At 32.8% G+C, this 20,518-nt stretch overlaps 2 protein-coding genes across 3 annotated transcripts; one reads left to right on the top strand and one right to left on the bottom strand.

The window, feature by feature from the left end:
• Positions 1–991: 991 nt before the first annotated feature.
• LOC124819668 (Dihydropterin pyrophosphokinase / Dihydropteroate synthase) lies at positions 992–4,550 on the bottom strand. 2 transcript variants are annotated; one of them, XM_088108351.1, is made up of 3 exons: positions 4,235–4,550; positions 3,667–3,816; positions 992–2,981 (listed from the first exon to the last, which is right to left on the bottom strand). In XM_088108351.1, exons 2-3 carry the CDS (start codon positions 3,731–3,733, stop codon positions 1,504–1,506), a joined length of 1,545 nt encoding a protein of 514 aa, XP_087964477.1. In that variant the 5' UTR covers positions 3,734–3,816; positions 4,235–4,550; the 3' UTR covers positions 992–1,503. The 2 variants fall into 2 exon arrangements, with proteins under 2 accessions (XP_087964477.1, XP_047147179.1); XM_047291223.2 differs by having other exon boundaries at positions 3,667–3,733.
• A 9,799-nt stretch (positions 4,551–14,349) lies between these two features.
• FLN2 (fructokinase-like protein) lies at positions 14,350–17,855 on the top strand. Its single transcript, XM_047298165.2, has 5 exons — positions 14,350–14,512; positions 14,804–15,144; positions 15,245–15,897; positions 16,375–16,846; positions 17,440–17,855. The coding sequence occupies exons 1-5, from the start codon at positions 14,472–14,474 to the stop codon at positions 17,667–17,669; spliced, it is 1,737 nt and encodes a 578-aa protein (XP_047154121.1). The 5' UTR covers positions 14,350–14,471; the 3' UTR covers positions 17,670–17,855.
• The last annotated feature ends 2,663 nt before the right edge of the window (positions 17,856–20,518 follow it).

Here is a 20,518-nt window from a genome sequence, read left to right as displayed (position 1 = left end):
TTGTATATAAATGTCATAGTAATGGTCTCAACAACACTTTTATGTTCAAATATTGTTAAGAAAGAAATTGAAACTTCAAAATGAATGTCATTTCATAGTTGATCTGGCTGTGCAAAATCTTTGCCTGAAGTCCCCACTTATTTTGCCTTTGCTACCAAAGTTGTTTCTACACCATGAGTCTTACAAACATTGTTTCCTTGAATATGAAATTATATATAAATGTCATAATAAAAGTCTCAACATCACTTTTATGTTAAAATATTGTTAAGGAAGAAATTGAGACTTGAAAATGAATATCATTTTCATAATTTATCTCACTGTACAAAACTTTTGCTTGTTTATATATTTATCTAATACATAAACATCCAGATAAGAGTATTTTATATATTTACCCTTTTCATTCCTGGCCCTTTTACCTTTTACCCTGACAGAGCTTTTTTTTTTCTTTTTATCTATTCCTTGTCCTTTACGTCCCCCAAAAGAAGGGTTAAGTTAATTGAAGTATCTCGCTTCTTTAAGATTATGCATAAGGGAGATATATTATTTTCAGCAGCAAAGATTATATTAGAAAACTTAACATCACTTTTTGAGTGTTTGAAATGTAAAAATAGTGAAAACAGGATCATTGGACTCTCCAACACACTCTCCTGCATATAGTAAATTTATTGAGTTTGAACTTTTATCCTCCTGCAAACTACTTCAAATCTTTATACTAAGCCGATTGTAATAGGTTTTTATACAACACTTTTCAATGCATTTTCTTATAGGCTAAAATTTATGTGGACCTCACTAGTTTGACAATGGGGCAACCAAATGGGATGTGATTCATATATTTAGTGGGACTAACATAAATTTCAAGCAATAGGAAAGTAATTGTGACAAAATGTGATACTAGTATTTCTTTGAAATAAAACTACTTTATGGAGGAATCATCAATTGTTGAATAAGACAAAATCTGAGAATCAACATGTTACAAATGAAGGGTTGAATAAAATCAGTGAATCAAATACATGTTAAGGAATGAGATAAACAATGTCTGAATGGGCTGGGATAGACTCTGTCTGCAGAACAAATTTTGTGAGAGTTGCCTAATGTCTCAGCCGCACATGTTGAAGATTTATGACATCAAAGGGTCAAGCATTTTTAGAGGTGTTGTGTCCTTAGCTACTGCTAGACTTAGTCTGTAACCTTTATGTAGTTTGGCTTTAAACTTATCATCTTTATTTGGCTTTTACCTCTATTAGATGGTCATTTTGCAAAAAGGAATGGGATAAACACGAGACAAAATTTCGAATTGAACAATGGTCTGCTGATTATTAAATGCTACATTGTACTCGATACTTCTCTGTTCTGGCTTTGGCAGCATCATGGTGTTCTACGGAAAACCTTGCAGTAGGAGTGACATAGCAAAGAACAACACCCAGAGTTCTTGCTGCATAAATCCAAATACTCAGGTAGCTTGGAAATTAACACTGGCAGCAGATATGCTGTAGAAAGACAAACTCAAAGTCGAGAATTCATGTGAGAACTTTTCTGTCTTAGAATTGCATCACATAGCTTCACGGCATCTAGATTAGCTTTGACATTATGCACCCTAACAATATTAGCCCCTCCTAAAACACCAGCTGTGACAGCAGCGATTGTAGCAGGATCCCTCTCGGCCGCAGGACGAGGGCAAATTTCACCTAAAAATCTCTTTCTGGAGGGTCCAATTAGCATGGGAGCATGAGATATGGACAAACTTCTTGTGCCAATCTCTTTTCTGATATCAGGTAGTCCAAAGAGGATTTCCAAATTGTGTTCGGTTTTCTTTGAGAATCCAATGCCAGGGTCAATGATAATCCTCCACGCTGGTATTCCTGAAATCTCTGCCTCTCTGACCCGTGAGTATAATTCTGATGATATTTCTTTACAGACATTATCATACTTCAGGTTTTCACTATTTTGCATTGTAGATGGGTCCCCCCTCATGTGCATTGCAACATAAGGAACATCAAGATCTGCCATTACCTTAAACATGTTACTATCTAACTGCCCCGCAGATACATCATTTATAAGATGAGCCCCTTTACTCACTGCTTCTAAAGCAACTTCAGAGTAGAAAGTATCCACAGATATGAGCTTTCCTTCAGCCTCAGGCATTGACACTACAGCTTCTAGGATTGGTATTAATCTACCTAATTCTTCTTCAACAGAGATCCTACTAGCCATTGGCCGAGTAGACTGTGCCCCAATATCAATCATATCTGCTCCTTCTGAAATCATTAACCGAACCTGAGAAACAGCTGACTCCACAGACAGGAAATTTCCCCCATCACTGAAACTATCTGGAGTCACATTAAGGATCCCCATGACAGAAGTTCTCCGTGACCAATCAAGTAACCCATTTGCAACAGGAATTACCCTATACATACCTTCCTTTCCAATAAGGGACTCACTGCCTAAATCTTCCCATAATCCAGAGAGTCCACCAGAATGGCCTGAAAATGAATGCCAGGCAGCAACTGCATCACTGTCAATAGCTGATCCCAATAAATCCATCAAGGGGGCCATAACAAATGGCCTTTCCCAAATTCTTTCATGAGGTATAGTGAGGATATCAGAACTGACTTCATATTTACCATAGAATAAAATGTCCAAGTCAATTGGCCTTGGACCATACCTTATGCCATCTGTTCTGCCCAAGTCCTTCTCAATTCTTTTTAGCGTGGACAATAATTCATGTGGACCAAGTTTAGTAACAGCTCTAACTGCTGAATTGATAAATCGAGGTTGATCAGTGACATATGCCGGGGCTGTCTCATACAGGCAAGCATGTCTTGTGATGTTGATGCCTGAGTTTCTCATCAACTTCAAGGCTTCCTTAAAGTTGTGCAGCCTGTCACCTACATTACTTCCCAAAGCAATCACTACTTCCTCTTCTTGTGAGTGAAGTTCCACAGAGGAATTTGGAGCTGTGTGGAAAGAGGAAAAACCGAGTACTGCAATGAAAAAAAAAAAAAAACAATATGGTAACTAGGTTTAATTCACTATCCAAAAATAACGAATTACATTCCTTCCTTTCACACACAAACAATGATACGTTGATGCTTCAAAATTCTGTATAAAAGCTTGACTGCATAATGTATATTTTTTTCTTTAAAAAATAAAAGGATCACAATCAGAACTTAGAATGAATTTTCTTATTTAACTTTGATTACTGTTGTGCTTTTATAACAAAATTTTCAAGAGATTAAAGGCCTATCGCCAAGGAGAATGAGCGACGCAAATACGAACCCGATTGCCAAAATGGAATGACACATCCATAACGGAATGACGAACTAGAACGAACAACGAACCCAAAATAGACGAGAAACCCAAACACGTGAGAAAAGGGCGAAGAAGAAACCCTTACCGTGAATCTGTTTGGGAGAACTGCTGAAATAATTTATTTCTGCATTACTAAAATGTATAATATTCTAGGGGGAAACCCATTAACATTCTACATTTCCATCCAAGTATCAATTGATGGTGATCTTTGGGTTTAACAATCTTCATCTAACGAAAAACCAATTCACTGAAATGGGCATATAATAGTTTACTACAACAACAGTTTCATCATGTGCTGCTTTCAGCATAAGATGATACGAAATTTAGTTTGTATGAGCTGAATTAGTTTAAATTTACCTTTATGATACTTTCTTGCAGCAAAAACCTTATGCCTGGCCGTCTCCAGATACTTCAAAATACTCATCTGAGGATAGACAAAGTGTATATTATATGCAGTACCCGGCCATTAATCACAACGGGACAAAAATACCATAAAGAGTGCACATTCTGCTAGAAAATCAAACATCCAGAGAAATTTCATAAACAGCAGTTAATATAAAATATAAAAAAATACCAACAAAAATACCATAAAGTGTGCACATTCTGCTAGAAAATCAAACATCCAGAGAAATTTCATAAACAGGAGTTAATATAAAATATAAAAAAATACCAACAAAAATACCGTGTGCACATTCTGCTAGAAAATCAAACATCCAGAGAAATTTCATAAACAGCAGTTAATATAAAATATAAAAAAATACCAACATAATGAATCACTAAATGCAACCAAGAAACATCTAAGTCATTAAAATTTCATGGCTTATTTCCCTTAAGATCTAACATCGGAAAACAAGATCCAAAAGTCTTTGAGACATATCATCAAACACCTTTCATAAAACAAGCAAAAAGTGATAACCATGCCTACCTTGTAAATACCCTAATGAAGCTCTAAGGTCTGTTGCTATGAAATATAACCGATGTGATCCCAGTCTCCAAAAAGCTTTAGATTAATGTTGCTGGGTGTGATTTAGAACCGTTAGCATACAAAAACTGTTTCTGTAAGATACTGATTAGATGGTTATTTTGTGACTCTTGTGTCTGTGAATTGAGTTGGAAGAGTTAGAACACACTCTAACACAAAGGCAGTAGCAGGAAGAGAAACAAGACTAACAACAACACTTATGAATTTGGATAGCTTTGAGACAGTGTGGGTTGTATCGTGGATTGGAGGAGAAAGGGTTTTTTTAAAAAACATAATAATATTAATAATAATTTATATACAGGGTATCAAATTCTTTTAAATAATTTTTAGAAAAAGTTACTGATAATAACGAGCATTATAACATCCTTTTTCAATTAATAAAGAGTATTAACAATTTGAACAATAAATAAGAAAACAATCATTTTAATTTCAAACATGATAAAATATTGAGTGATCTTTTATAAATTATAAGAATTGGTCAGAAGTCGTTGCTGTAGAAAACGACAGTAAAATCAACGTCATGCAATCCACACAGTAAATCGATTTTGTAATTTGGAGATGTAAAATAACTAAAAATAATTTAACAATTAAGTGAGTATATTTTTGTTTTTAATTTAAGTTTGAGATATTAGTACCAATTGGTTAAATAATGTAATTTCATCCTATTTTTTTAAGAAAATATTAAATAAGTTTTTTTTATCTCAATTTAGTTTTTAATTTAAAAATTTAATGTAAGTAATTTTTGTTAATAATGTACTAACAACGATAAAAAAAGGTGTTACATGTCATTTTCTGTTTTTTTTTTTTAATTTTAATTTTTTAAAAATAAATAAAAAACTTGTTACATAATGTCATATTACATGATAATCACAATATAACGTGATAGTAACATTATTTTATATGTTTTATCATGTTAAGGGTGATTGTTTTAGTCCCAATTTAAATATTATATTTTTGTTTTGTCTTAATTTAATTTTAATTTCTTTTTAAATTGATTAATTTCTTCATTTTTCAATTTAAAATCAATTTTAATTTTTATGTAATTGTTATATAAATGTTTTATTAAAATTGATATTTTATTACAAAAATTAACAAAGATTATGTTTATTTAAATTTATACATTATATTGAATTTTATTTAAAATTATTTTAAAATTCTTAATAGAAAATAATAATAGAAAAAATACAAAATAATTTCATTTTATAAAATTAAATTAATTTATCAACATTTTGAATTCTTTTAATATTTATATTTTACATTAAATATTATTTACATTTATAAATTTGAGTTTATATTTCAAATTATTTCATATTTTTTAAATGTGTAAAATTCAATCATTTTTATATAAATAATTGAGTTGGTTTAAACAAAATTATAAATTCAAATGTAGAATTTTAGAATAATTTAAAAACATTTTGTAATAATTTAAAGTAAATAAATTAAAAATTTTAAAACAATTTTAAATAAAGTTTAATAAAAATTATTTAAATAATATTTATATAAAAGTTAAATTTGGTTTAATTTAGAAGGAAAAAATACAAAATTTTAAAAGAAATTTGAACTAAATTAAAACAAAATAAAAATATAGAAATCAAATTTATACTAAAACAATGATACATGTGACAATATCACTCATCACACTGTCATTGTCATATGACACGACATGAGTTTGACATGTGAAATTTTTTTATTTTTTCAAAATTAAATTTTAAAAATTTTAAAAAATAAAATAAACCAAGAACTAACATGTGACACTTCTTTAACATTGTTAGTATAATACTAACAGAAAAGGTTGATTGAATCAAATTTCTCAAAATAAAGATAAAACTGAAACGCATAAAAAAAGGACCTATTTGAGATTTCTCTAAAAAAATTGGGACGAATGACATGATTTAATTGTAACAATTTATATTAGGATGATATTAAAGTGGGACATGTATAACTTTGGTGTTTCTTATTCTTATTTTTGAAGTAAAAATTAATATTTATCATTTTGTAAAATGGTGACAAAAAACACAAACAAAATTTCTCGATGTGTGTGGATCCACTTTTCTTAAGGATTTATCCGCGGTGTGTTGCGCAAGTCCCCCAAGATATAACATGAACTTTTCATAAATTTCCAAGGATATTAGAACTAGCAAAGAACTCTAAAAGTAGTAAAATGATAAACCAAGGATATTATAAGAAAGAAAAAAGAGAAAGAAGAAAATAAGAGGAAAAGGAGAATGAGGGAAGTGTGTGTCTTTTGGAGGTGAGCATAAGCCTCTATTTATAGAGTTTGTGAACCATCTTACAACCCAAGATTAGAGGAAGAATCATGCATGAGGATTTGGTAAAAACCAGTTTCAACAAACAAAAAAAGAATGTTGGGAGCAAACTCCTTGACTTACGGAAGAACCTTGTAGTTTATGTCCACACCTTGTGGTTTTGTTCAAAACGTTCACACAAAATCCATATATGATCCTTGTGGGCAAGGATTTGACTCTAGGTGGTATAATGTTCATAAAGCAATGTTCTTTCGTAATATTCGAAAGTAGCCTTTTGCAATATAAAGCAGTACGGTATAATTAATTTGCCTACTTACCAAAGTAGCATGAAACAAGATCTTCTGCCTACTTACCAAAGTAGCGCAACAAGACAATACTGTCTACTTACAAAGTAGCACAGTATAGTTAATCTGCCTACTTATCAAAGTAGCCCGATTTATATCATTCTCTTTATCTCTTCCTTCATCATCTCATCCTGCCTACTTATCAAAGTAGCACAAATTAACCAAATTACCTTTTTCAACATATTATTTATCGACAATCTGAACCAATCAAACTAATCAACAACATGTTTAGATTATATGGTAAGATTTTCAGTCCAATTCAACGGTTAATGAGGCAGAAATCATCAATTTTGTATAAATGATCCAAAAAACATAAATTAAGCAATATTGAAATCCCTGAGAAGTTACGAAATTAATATCCCTAAATCGGTACCTCCGATCTAAAATCCGAACGGTCGAAGTATGTCCCTATCTGTTACGCGCTTCATACTAAAGTTTTCAAGTTAATCTAACGGTTTACTAAGTAGATATGAAGGTTTTACCGAGCTAACTCAGAGACAGAAATTTAAGTGGTTCTCGGTTAAACTCCAAATACGGAATGAATTCTTCTAAGCACAGACTTCTAATTCCAAATCTGAACGGTCAAGATCACCTATTATGTCTTATGAACTCCATACTAAAGTTTGGGCTCAATCTAACGGTAAATGGAATATACATGAAATTTTTACCAATATAACGTAAGAACAGAATTATAGTGTTCATCAAATATTTCAAACTTTCGAAATTTCTTTCTCTAAGCATACACCTTTAATTACAAATCCAATCGGTCACAATGTATTAATATGTCTTAGGGATTCTATATCAAATGTTGAGGTTGATCTAATGGTCAAATAGGTCAGAATTCTATATTTTACTGAGACAACTTAGTAACAGAACTACAGGGGTAACTAATTTACTCAAACTTACAGGATTTATTTCTCCCAGTACAGACTTCTATTTTCAAATCCGAACAGTCAAAGTTTAGTAATATTGCTTAGGATTCACATATTAAAATTTTAGCTAAATCCAACGGTAAAAACAATTAATAGAAATTTATCACCATAGTAACTCGAAAATAAGAAATTATAATCATGAAAACCAAATTTTACACAAGTCAATATATAACTACCATTACCAATTTTTTTTTTTTTTTTTTTTTAACATATTCATATTCATGATCATAACAATAAAGGATTAGCTCCCCTTCATCAAAGTCAAGCAATTGGAACCATATTTCTAACTACAAAATTCTAGAAATCAAGTTGAGTTAGCTCCCCTTACCTCTTGAAGGCTCAAACACCTTAAACTCTTCTTCAAAGAGAGCAACTCATCTCCTCCTTGCTAGACCAAGTCAGCCTCCACACTTAGGACACTTAGGATTTCGTTCACCTCCCACCAAGGACCTCTCTACTCTCCTCTAAAACTCCAAATCTGATTTGGAATTAAAAGAAGATGCCTTAGACAACTAAGGACCCATGCACTTGGCACTTAACAATAATAAACAACCAATGGACCATTCTAAACCATTTTCCAGCCCTAAAACATGGTAGGAAAGTCTCCAAAGGGTCCCAAAATGTTCTCCTAGTGCAGAACACAACCTACTCACTCCAAAAAGTTGCAACTTGTAAAAAAAATACACCTAAAATTAAGGTTGGACGCTAGCCCCTAGATAGCAAAACTGTCACGTTTTCCCCAGCTCGGTTAGACCCCTTCCCGAAGTCCAAAATATGCGTATGAGTAGTCAAATTGAAGCTCTTTGAGTCTAGTTTCCAATAAAATAAGAATCAACTCAATTGATATTTTACTAAGAATAATAATTTCACTCCCCAGAGTCCCAAAATATTTTCGAAAACCATTGCTCTGATACCAAAATGTAACACCCTACTATTTTAAAGGGTATTACTGATAGTAGAGACTAAATTAATTTGATATCTCTTATAAACAATCAAACTTTATTTCATTTAATCCAAAGTACAATACCAAACTTACAAACTTTAAACAATATAGTCTTCACCATTGAAATTTCAACTTATAAGTTTTACACAACATAATCTTCCCCATACAAATTTATTCTTTTACAAAAACCCCTGAAAGTTTTTACCCGCATCTCTCTCATCTATAAGCTTGTTCAACCGCATCTGCAACATTATCTAATCACATATAACATGAGTTATATGATCATAGTACAAACAAATAAGGGTAAGCCAACCTTATCATAAAATCATTAAACTTGTAATAAAAATATTATAATCATGTATTTTTGTAATTGATAAAATATCATTATTCTGATGTCATTAATTCATCATTATCAAAGTCATCTTTCCCATTTCCATAAATCTTACAAGTGTACCATGCTTACTCATGAAGCCTTATGGTCAGACCGCTCTCTGCCTGCTTCCTTAAGCCTCACTTATATACTATGTCTTACTTTCTGAAGCCTTATGGTCAGACCCCTCTCTGCCTGCTTCTTTATAACTTACGAATCATATGTTTATGTCAAAGCCTTATGGTCAGACCACTTTCTGCCTGCTTTCATAAACCTCAGGTGTTACTTTGCTCATACCAAACTCTCATGGTATAACTCGAACATACTACTCCCGGTAGTAAACATCATTTCATAAGTAATGATTTCTCATATCCACTCCAACATTTCATAAAACCAACAATTCATACCCTCTTATCCACCTAACTCAATCATGTTCATTCTTTAATCAAGAATTTATAATAACCCGTTTTGGTATCAATAAATTAAACATATTACCATATATTATGCTTCATATTATAAACTCATTTTTGCCCATAACGAGTATAACTCAACATATTTTCACCAAACAAAGATCATGGATCAACCAAAATATATCAACATATCGTAGGAACTACATATTAAAGTCTGGGCTCAATGTAATAATAAATAAAATATATATGAAATTTTTACCATGATAATATTATGCATCTACAATCAACTTGTTTTATTTTATTTTCATCCTAGTAGAGATTTTTCTTTACTCCAATTGGTCACCGGAGAGGACCCAGATGTCTGAACGCATCAAACTCACCTTCGACGTCAGCACATATGACTAGTCACAACTGACTGGACCAGGCCAGGGCTGCTCTATGATCAGGGATGTGCCAACTCAGGTTTTTAAGGTTCCTCTATCCTACCAACAAAGGGAGGCCCTCAATAATTAATCAATTTATTTATTTAATTTATCTACCTTGTTGTCTTATGCTCTAAATCTAAAATGTCTAATTTTAATATTTTTACTTCATCTCACAACAACCTCAAACAGTATCTGTATATCTATTTAATACTCATATATAAGCAATTACAGAACCCTTACTCCAGACCTTCCAACAAGATCAATTTCAGCCAACAAACTCATTCAATAAATTCATCGCATCTCAACATGTACAATTTAACAGTTTCAGTTATAACACCCAATATAATAAAAGTCATAAAACAGTTTCGCAAGAGAACACCAGTTCAACATTCGTATATTTATAAATTCATACAAAAATAATTAGTTGCCCTTACCATCAAAATAATATTAATATAAAAATTCAGGGGAAACAAGAAGTTGAATCTGGCAGAGCCGGTTAGACAACTTCTCATCCTTCCACAAAGATGCAATAAAAAAAATAGATAAGACAATAAAATTTCTGGGGAAACAAGAAGTTGAATCTGGCAGAGCCGGTTAGACAACTTCTAATCCATCCAAAAATACAATATAATTAAATAACACGAACATTAACATGTCTGGGGAAACAAGAAGTTGAATCTGGCAGAGCCGGTTAGACAACTTCTAATCCATTCCAAAAATGCAATAAAATAAATAAGTAAAGCAATAAATAGTTTGGGGAAACAAGAAGTTGAATCTGGCAGAGCCGGTTAGACAACTTCTAATCCTTCCAAAATACAATAAAAATAAATAAGGAAAGCAATAAAATGTTTGGGGAAATAAGAAATTGAATCTGGCAGAGCCGGTTAGACAATTTCTAATCCTTCCAAAATACAAAAATAAACAACTAATAACATACAAATGGCATAACATAATCGACATCACATTTTACAACTATCACACTTAGATATCAACACAAAAGCATATTCTCATTTAAATTCAAGATCATACAGAAACAAAATACTCCATATTCAAGATTTAAGATCAGACAAACGCAAAATATAGCATATTCAAGACTCAAGATAATACAAAGGGAAATACTCAAAGTTAGCTCCCCTTACCTCTATTCCAGACTTAGTTTCCTCTTCTCAAACCGTTCTCCGGAAACCTCCAGAATTTCCCCTCTTCAACTAGAATTTACTCCAACTCTCTTCTCTCACAATTTCTCTAGAATTTTGGTGTAAATTTCCAGCCTCCCCCCTTGGCTATTTATAGTAAAAAAATTTACTATTCATTTTTACTATTCATTTTTACTATTCATTTTTGGGTTAAATATGTTTTTAGTCCCTGAAGTATCAGACGATTTTGTTTTTAGTCCCTACTCAGAACTTTGATGGTTTTTAGTCCTTATTGTTTTGAAACTCTGAGTATTAGTCCTTAAAAATTGACGGTGTTAAGTTTGTGTGGATGTGGCAAACGGCGATGCCACGTGATCACTGATCTCTGCCTTCACTCTCTGCCACGTGGGATGTTTAAGTGTTGAACTGAGATTAAGTTAGTTAATTACGTTGTTGATTGAAATTAGATATAGGGTTCAGAATTTGTCAAAAGTAAATATTTGAATTGGGGGAAAAACGTAGTTTTACTGAAAGCATTGTAGTGGAAACCTTTGACAAGAAGCATTGTATCTTGAAGCAGAAACTGTACGGTTTAGCATAACCTAACCTGAGTCTTTGCACCACAAATAAGATTAACAGCGTCTGCTTGAGCTTGAAATCGAGAAGGAGCGTAATCCCCGTTACGCATCCATTCCGAATTGTCGATACAGATCATCATTGCCTGTTGAAGAAATAAGCACGATGAAACTAGTGCTAACGTAAAATCAAGGAAAAACCCAAAAATTAATTGCTAGGGTTGGTAAAATCAAAGCGAGAGGGGAAATCGGGAATTACCTCGAGCACCATTGCTGAAGATTCAGAAACTAAAGACTGAAAGAACTTTGCTGTTAAACCAAAACCGACTGCTAAATTCTCTTAAGCTACTAATCTGGTACAGCGTACTACAGAGGGGGACGGTGTTAAGCTACTAATCTGGTACAGCTACTAATCTCAGTTCAATTCTTAAACATCCCACGTGGCAGAGAGTGAAGGCAGAGATTAGTGATCACGTGGCATCGCCGTTTGCCACATCCACAAAAACTTAACACCGTCCATTTTTAAGGACTAATACTCAGAGTTTCAAAACAATAAGGACTAAAAACCATCAAAGTTCTGAGTAGGGACTAAAAACAAAATCGTCTGATACTTCAGGGACTAAAAACATATTTAACCCTTCATTTTTTTATTCATTTTACTATTACAAAAATAATTTTTTATTTGCAAATTGGTGAATTCTGATCTCAATGCTACGTGTAACACTTATCCTTTCCAAAAATAATTTTTTTTTTTTTTTTTTTACTATTCACTTTTTACTATTCACAATTTACTATTCACAATTTACTATTCACTAATTTTTTTTTTTTTTTTTTTTTTTTTTTTTTAAGTATCTAACAAATATTTTCAAGGATCTTACACAAATCCTATACCACCTGTAAAGGATATGGAAATCATTAAAACCTATGTTTAAATTAAAATTCTTTCACCATATAAAATTTTAATTAGAAAGTTTAACCTCTCAATAATACAATCTCTAGCCATTTAGCACACACCATGGGAATATAATTGATTAAATCAATTTAGTGTTATCAAGACTAATAAGTGACTTGTTTTTACTCATATAAACCTCATTTACGGGATCTTCAATCACAAAGGTTGGGTTACCATCACTTATTTGTTTGCAAGTGGCTTAAGTCTCATTCTCCTCGATATTTCTAAGATCATATTTCTTCCTAAGGGTTTAGTCAGAGGATCTGCTAGATTCTGTTCTGACTTCACATAATCAATGGAAATAGTTCTACTCTTTAGTAGTCGCTTTAATAAATTATGTCTCAATTGTATATGTTTGTTCTTTTTTCATTGTAATTTTTGTTTTTAGCTATAACTATTGTCGATTGGCAATCATAGTGTATTGACTTTGATGGGGTTAGTTTCATTCATAGTGGAATGTTCGCTAAGAAGTTTTTCAACTACTTAGCCCTATTATCATTCATCTCAAGAGCAACAAACTCAAATTTCATTGTTGATCTTGTAAAAATTGTTTTCCTAACGGATCTCCATGTAATCACACCACCCCAAGTGTGAATACATAACCACTAGTGAATTTTGTCTCATTTGAATCAGATATTTAGTTAGCATCATTGCACCCTTCTAGTACAGCGAGAAATCCACTATATTTAATGGCATAATTCATTGAACTTCTTAAGTATCTCATAAGCCTTGCAAGTGCATCCCAATATTCTTGATTTGGACATTGAGTTTACCTACTTAGCCTACTTACTACACATTTAATATCAGGTATGGAAAAGCTTATCAAATGTAGTAAACTCCAAATTATCTAGGCATACTGAGCCTGAGATATAGATTCTCCTATATTTTTCATTAATTTAGAATAAGGGATCACTAGTGCAAAAAAGACTTTAAACGTCTGTTATTTTGGGCTTTTAACGTCTGATATCTGTTCGACGTCCATATGGGTGACGTTAATGAGACGTCAGACCCTTTAGGTCAGACGTCACTATAGACGTCAGACCTATATAGGTCCGGCGTCTATATAGACGTCCGATCCATACAGGTTAGACGTCTCTGAGGTTGCTCCTGACTCATGGTGATTCGAGTTTACAACTTTATATTTTAGTTGAAGAGAATGTATTGTATTTTTTTTATTGGATGGTTTTAAAAACGTACTGGAGGGAATTGGAGGAGTACAAAATGCAAGAAATCGCCGCCATAGAACGCTGCCTAAAGACACGAGAATAACTGCACCAAAACCCAACGAAAACGCATTTTAATCGGTTCAAATGAAAGATAATGCATCAAAGAGTGATGTAATCGGAGTAAAATTAATTTAAAACGGTGCAAAAGTGAGAAAACGAACCTGAAAAGCGTAACCCGTAGAGAGAAAACGCGACGAAAATGGTGAACAATGAGTACGCATAATAAAATTACACCAACTTAATCATTTTTATCAAATATTATACTATTAAATATTTTTTTATTATATATAAAAATGAATAGATAAATAAGTATTTAAAGTGATTCCATATTTTAAGTTTTAACATTTAAACAAACCCTACTAAAAAACATTTATGATAAGATGAATGTAACAGAAAAATAGTTAAGGATTAAAATTACAAATTACTCATAAAAATGTTAAAACGACATGAGTTTGAAGTGTGACACGCACTACCAGTTTGAAAAGGTTGTAGCTCTTAAACCCTTCCGTCCACAATCTCAGTGCTAACTGAACTAAACCTTACCTTAGCTACTAGCAGGGTGTCATGCCTGTCGGCAAAACTACGCACTGACTCTTTCCAATGGCGTGCCTTTCTTTTCCGCAGTTTCTCTCACTTCCTAGGTTCTCTCTCCACTGATACCCTCTGTTTGTTGTCTCATACACGGCCCCTTTATTTTCAATCCTCAATTTTCATATTTGTGTTATTATCAAAAAATGGGTTTCAAGGAAAACTTTGGAATTTAGCAAATTATTTGAAACAAATTGATTCCTCTACTTCTTTGCTCATGATTTGGATAAAGATATAATTTTTCCCAAAAAACGATAAACGCTTCTTCAATTTTGCTCTTTTGTGTGTGTTGGGTTGTGGTGGCTGAATCTGAGTTTGTAAATCTTGTCTCTGCAATGGTGCAGGTGCCACTTGACTTGGTCCTATTGTTGTACTTCTTTTAACACAGTGCAACTTGGGGAACTCAGGTCTGGGTGTAAATGGGGGCATGTTGCAACGGCTAGGAAAAAGGCTTCTCTAGACTCTGCCATAGAAGAATCCAGTGACAATGAATCCGTGGTTAAAAAGAAGACAACTAGGTCATCAAAAACTAAGAGCCCGGTCGGGAGGACAAGGAAGAAAGCAGAAGATGAGTCTCCTGAAGTAAATGATGGTTTGTTGGTAGATAGAGATGACGCCTCCATTGGAGAAAGTTCATCTGCCTCTATTGATACTTCCAAGAAAACTCGAAGGACTCGGAAAAAGGGTAATCTCTCGATCTTTGTCTCAAATCTCAATGCTGGGATTTTATGCATTGTATAGTGGTTTGGTTGTAAGTGCTGGCTAAGTCCTGCTATCGTTTACAGATGCATCTAGTTCTGCTGGCTTGGAAGAAAAGAAGGAAGTCAAGGAAGAGAAAAAGGTTAGAAGGCGAAGGAAAACTGAGGAGGTGAACTTAATTGTAGAGGATAAAGTTATTGAGGCTGGAATCAGTGACCAAGATGAGTCTTCATTTATTGAAAATGTGGAGGATGAGAGTGACATTGACTTGGCACTGATAAAAGATGTTGGAGATGACATTAGCTTTACTTATGGATGGCCTCCTCTTGTTTGTTGTTTTGGGGCTGCGCAGCATGCTTTTGTGCCTTCTGGGAGGCCAGCAAATAGGCTTATAAATCATGAAATTCATGAAAGCATGAAGGATGCCTTATGGAGCCCTGATATATTTTTTAGGGCTCCAGGCTCCTCTGCTGGTAGTGTTGCTATTGCTCTTGCTACCTTGGGTGGCAAGGTGGCACTCATGGGAAAACTTGCAGATGATATTTATGGTGAAGCTATGCTGTACTATATGAATGCAAATAAAGTCCAGACCCGGTCAGTTCGAATTGATAATAAAAGGGCAACAGCTGTATCATTGATGAAGATTGGTAAAAGGAATCATCTTAAAATGAGTTGTGTGAAACCCTGTGCTGAAGATAGTTTGACGAAGACAGAGCTAAATATCGATGTGCTGAAAGAGGTATGAAACTTGAAAACTGTTAAAGAAATAGATCTAAAATAAGTAAATAGAATTCTCTGTAGCCTGTAGACTCCAGCCTGATCATTGTTGATATGGCAAGTGTTTTGTTATCAGCTGAATTCAGTGTTAGTAGCAAATTGAAAGATATGATATTTAATGGAAATATTCATGCCAGTAGAATGTTGATGTGGATGTGCAGTAGTGTCATGTTAACATTTTTTTAAATATTGGATGTCAAATAGATAGACCAAAATTGCACAACTAATTTTAGGAGGCTAAATTTGTGGAAAGAAATGGGGGAGACCCAGTTTGCAAAATTGATAGTAAGAAGATCAAAATTGCATTAGGGCAATTAAGCCTAAATTATTTTATCACCTGTTTTGTTGGTATACCATATTAGTTACAGCCATGTGCACATTTGAATAAAGCATGTGTTTGCTATTCAGTACTTTAAGAGTTTAAATACATGTCATGCAGGCAAAAGTGTTCTACTTCAATACACATTCTCTGCTTGATCGAAATATGAGGTCAACTACATTGCAAGCCATTAAGATTTCAAAGCATTTTGGAGGGTTTGTTTTCTACGATCTAAACCTTCCTATGCCACTGTGGCACTCTAGGGAGGAAACTATTTTGTACATTCAGCAATTCTGGAATCTTGCAGACATTATTGAGGTCACTAAGCAAGAACTAGAGTTCTTATGTGGGATAACACCATCTGAAGAATTTGACACCAAAAACAATGATAGTTTGAAGTTTATCCATTATGAACCCGAAGTGGTTGCTCCACTTTGGCATGAAAATCTTAAGGTTTTATTTGTGACTAATGGAACTTCCAAGATACATTATTACACAAAAGAACACGATGGTGCTGTTCTTGGAATGGAGGATGCCCCAATTACCCCATTCACTTGTGACATGTCAGCAACTGGAGATGGCATCGTTGCAGGTACATTACAGTAAATTTACATTTCAATTGAATCCTTCATTTGTGTTTCCATAGGAAGGCATAGTCCATTTGAAAAATAAGAAAGGAAAACTCTTTTCAATGTCTGACACTATCAAGAAAATAATAATTTGGTGGGAGATGTAAAATTTCATAGACTTTGGACAATCCTTCTGTCTTGTCGCACTGAAAATCCCCGTAATGAATTTGTTCTTGAGGAATTAATTTTGATTAAACTCATTCATTTAAACAATATCGAGGTAACTAATTGCATATTGTATTCAGCACAGAGCAACGACATATGTAAAAGATAAAACTAAAGTTCCTTTGACCTTGATTTTAGGAGGTAAAAACCACATTTGACTTTACTCAATGAATTCTGTAACAAAAACATATGTAATCTGGCATTTTTAAAGATGAAACATTATCCAAGCATGCTTTTGGAAACATGTTTAGAACCCATTAGACCATGTCCACTTTATAAAATGTTGTGACCAATACCTTCTGGAAAGACTTGCATATGGCATAAGTAAAGATAGGAGCAGACATGCTGTGAAACTAAGTCTCACTTCTACTTTCTCTTAATGTTTTTGCAGCCCTATTGCGGAAGTTGTCAGTTCAACTTGATTTAATAACTGATAAAGGATATCTGGAACATTCCATCAAGTATGCAATCAATTGTGGGGTTATAGATCAATGGATACAAGGCCGAGTTAGGGGCTTTCCTCCTCGTGAAGATATGAACGACGTAATTCCTGATTCAAATGGAATCAAGTCAATTTCAGAAAGAGAATACAGGACAGTAGGAGGACCTTCTGATGAGTAATATCAGTTTTGTAGCCTATGTTTCTCACAGGGACCATTCACCCTTTGTATAGAAAACTGAGAATTATTTGTTTCTTTCTGTGTTTTCTACTTTTAAAATCATTTATCCAATGTTGTTGTATTTCCCATTCTTTTTTGTTCTATCAATGGCATTATGATCAAAGATTCTCTTTGGCAAAGTTATGTATTTTGCTTTGTCTTTCTGACTTTTGATACTATACTCCTATCATTCGTCGGTTTGTAGTAGAATGTTCTGATGTTTGCAATTTTTCTTTAGCATCACTCTTTTCATCAACAAATTTGTCCAATTTTGTCCAATCATAAAGTGGTAATTCACTTAGTTGAATAGTGTGTGGATAGTTTTAAATATCTTCTTGTGTTCAATTAATTTCTATGAATATTCACTTAGTTGAATTGTGAATAGTTTTAAATATTTCAATTAATTTCTATGAATCAAAGAATCATAAAGGATTATAATAATAATATCGCAACCTCTGAAACTGTGATAATGCTTACAAACGGAGTCCCAATTAGGAATTATTTGGCAGACATTCACATATTGATGCATTCATAGATTGGAACTGTCGGATGATTCGGACTAGTTAATGCTGTGAATGTGGTAGAGTTGAGTCCTGCAAAGAATTGGGTTTATGCACATTTACGAATTTATTATTAACATTTCATGAACATGAAAAAAAAAGTGTATTTTTTTTATTTTAATTCAACTTTATAACATACATATTTTATCCTTAGAGTCTTCGTTTGTTATCCAAGACTGTTTCGCATGTTATTTCAGTTGATTTTTTTAACTTATTTTTTTTTCAGGAGTTGAAAAACTTATGGCCCTGTTGCTTAAAGTTAATAAGATTCTTTTTAACTAACTTGTAATGTTTTCTTGAAACTCTAGTTTCAAACTATTTTTTAATATTTATTAGTATTTTGTCCTTAAAATATTTATTAGGTTTTCTTTTTACTTATTTTATAGAAAAGAATTCACTTGAGAAAACATTGTTACAAAGTTTTGAAATTCCAACTAGCCAGTTAAGCTATTTTTCTACCTAAGAAAATGATAGAAATTAAGTTTATGATTGTTGTTGTAATTTATTTTAACTATTATATCATTTATACTATTTATTTTATAATTTCATAATTATACCTCAATATATTAATTGAAGTTATTGGCATATTATACCAATTGTTAATAATTCGTATTTCTAATAAAAAAAATACAAGATTTTTATATTAATTGTTCTTTTATGGTCTAATAGACATATTAAAGATCACGACCCAATAAAGCTCTTCAACTCTCTTTATATGAAGTAGTCCAAACTTACGTTTATTTGAATTGTATTCACATATTGTAACTAAATCTCTGACAGTTTGGTGTGATGATTATTATTTATCATTTTGTTATTATTTAATACATTGTTATTATATGTTTCAGGTAAGTATTATTCCAATATGAATATAGACTCACGACCTATGTTGATAATATAAATATAACTAAGGAATACACATTTCATAAACACTCATACTCATTTTATTCATAAAGATTGTCACTCCTTAACTGACTTGAGTATTAAAGAGTTTTTTCCAAACGGATCTCTCCCATCTCTGCTAGGATCTTGTTACATGCCCGCAAATCTGCACTCAAGATCCCGATAAGATCATTTAGCATCCACCGTGGGGCCGATAATGGAACATTCGGTCCTTTAAGCTTTTCACTAGGGAAGACCAGTCATTCCCCTTAGACCATGAATGGGGGCTTATGTTCCTATCACACCTAATAGTCTCACATTGCTTAGGAGTCGAAGTCAAGCACATTTTAAATACTCCTTCCTCCTTCTACCAACCGAGACACTTTTTAAAGACAAAATCGTGACGAACAAGGCTCCAAAACGAACAATACCTTAGATGTATGGTAATTGACCCTAATGTCACTCGACAAACTTGAGATTAGAATAGTGGCATCCATCGTGGGGCTAATAGTGTCACATTGCTTAATAATTGAGGCCTAAGATAATTTAAATATTCCTTCCACGAGGTTGCTTTCTCTTTCATGATGTTGAACGCAATATTCTTGGTTAATGTCAGCCGGATCTGACTGCTCCATGTCATATGACTTCTGTCCTCTTAAAGGTAGATACATATAGTCGTCCGGATCTGACTGCTCCATGTCATATGACTTCTGTCCTCTTAAGGGTAGATACATATAGTCATCTATCTAATAAAAAAGGAAAGAGAGAAATAAACGACACAAGAATTTAACGTGGTTTATTTTTAGTGTATCTTTCGAGCTTTACAAAAAATTGCTTATATAGCTAAATAGAGAACAACATCTCACAATATTAAACAATGTGAGACTAAATTAAACTCCAAAATACTAACACACATCTAGCATGATCATGCACAATAATTATCAAGGTTTTAGGTATCAAAATAAATTTCGTGCTTTAAGTTTTTGAGGACTTAGACACACTTTTTTTTAATACTTAGAGAAGATGACTAACATGCTTTTATTTCCTTAATAATCCCTTTTTTTCTATTTCATATTTTTTCTAGATCCCTAAGTTAAAGACTGAACTCAGATGAAGTATTGTGATTGTCATTGATTCAACAAGTTTCACAAACTTCTTTTAATAAATGGAAACAAACTAAGTAGAATTCATAGTAATTATTAAGAAAAATAATTAAAATTATATCCAAATATCAATACTAATACCTATATTGAGGATAACAAAGATGCAAAATTTTGTCCATACCCAATTTTTATAATTCATTTTTTTCTCAAACTAGATAGCATATCGAGATTTTTGAAGATAAAGGCTGGCTTTCAGTGGAAACACAGAT

The sequence above is a fragment of the Vigna umbellata genome, chromosome 3, assembly GCF_029865625.1.
Source record: "Vigna umbellata cultivar VRB3 chromosome 3, Vumbellata_1.0, whole genome shotgun sequence".
NCBI lineage: Eukaryota > Viridiplantae > Streptophyta > Magnoliopsida > Fabales > Fabaceae > Vigna > Vigna umbellata.
This window is presented reverse-complemented; position numbering and strand designations above follow the sequence as displayed.

Coding starts and splice junctions, on each gene's coding strand:
- FLN2 (XM_047298165.2), top strand. CDS start 14,472: ATGGCGTGCCTTTCTTTTCCGCAGTTTCTCTCACTTCCTAG. Junction 15,898..16,374: donor ATATCGATGTGCTGAAAGAG/GTATGAAACTTG, acceptor CATGTCATGCAG/GCAAAAGTGTTCTACTTCAA. Junction 16,847..17,439: donor TGGAGATGGCATCGTTGCAG/GTACATTACAGT, acceptor ATGTTTTTGCAG/CCCTATTGCGGAAGTTGTCA.
- LOC124819668 (XM_088108351.1), bottom strand. CDS start 3,733: ATGAGTATTTTGAAGTATCTGGAGACGGCCAGGCATAAGGTTTTTGCT. Junction 2,982..3,666: donor TGCAAGAAAGTATCATAAAG/GTAAATTTAAAC, acceptor TTTTCATTGCAG/TACTCGGTTTTTCCTCTTTC.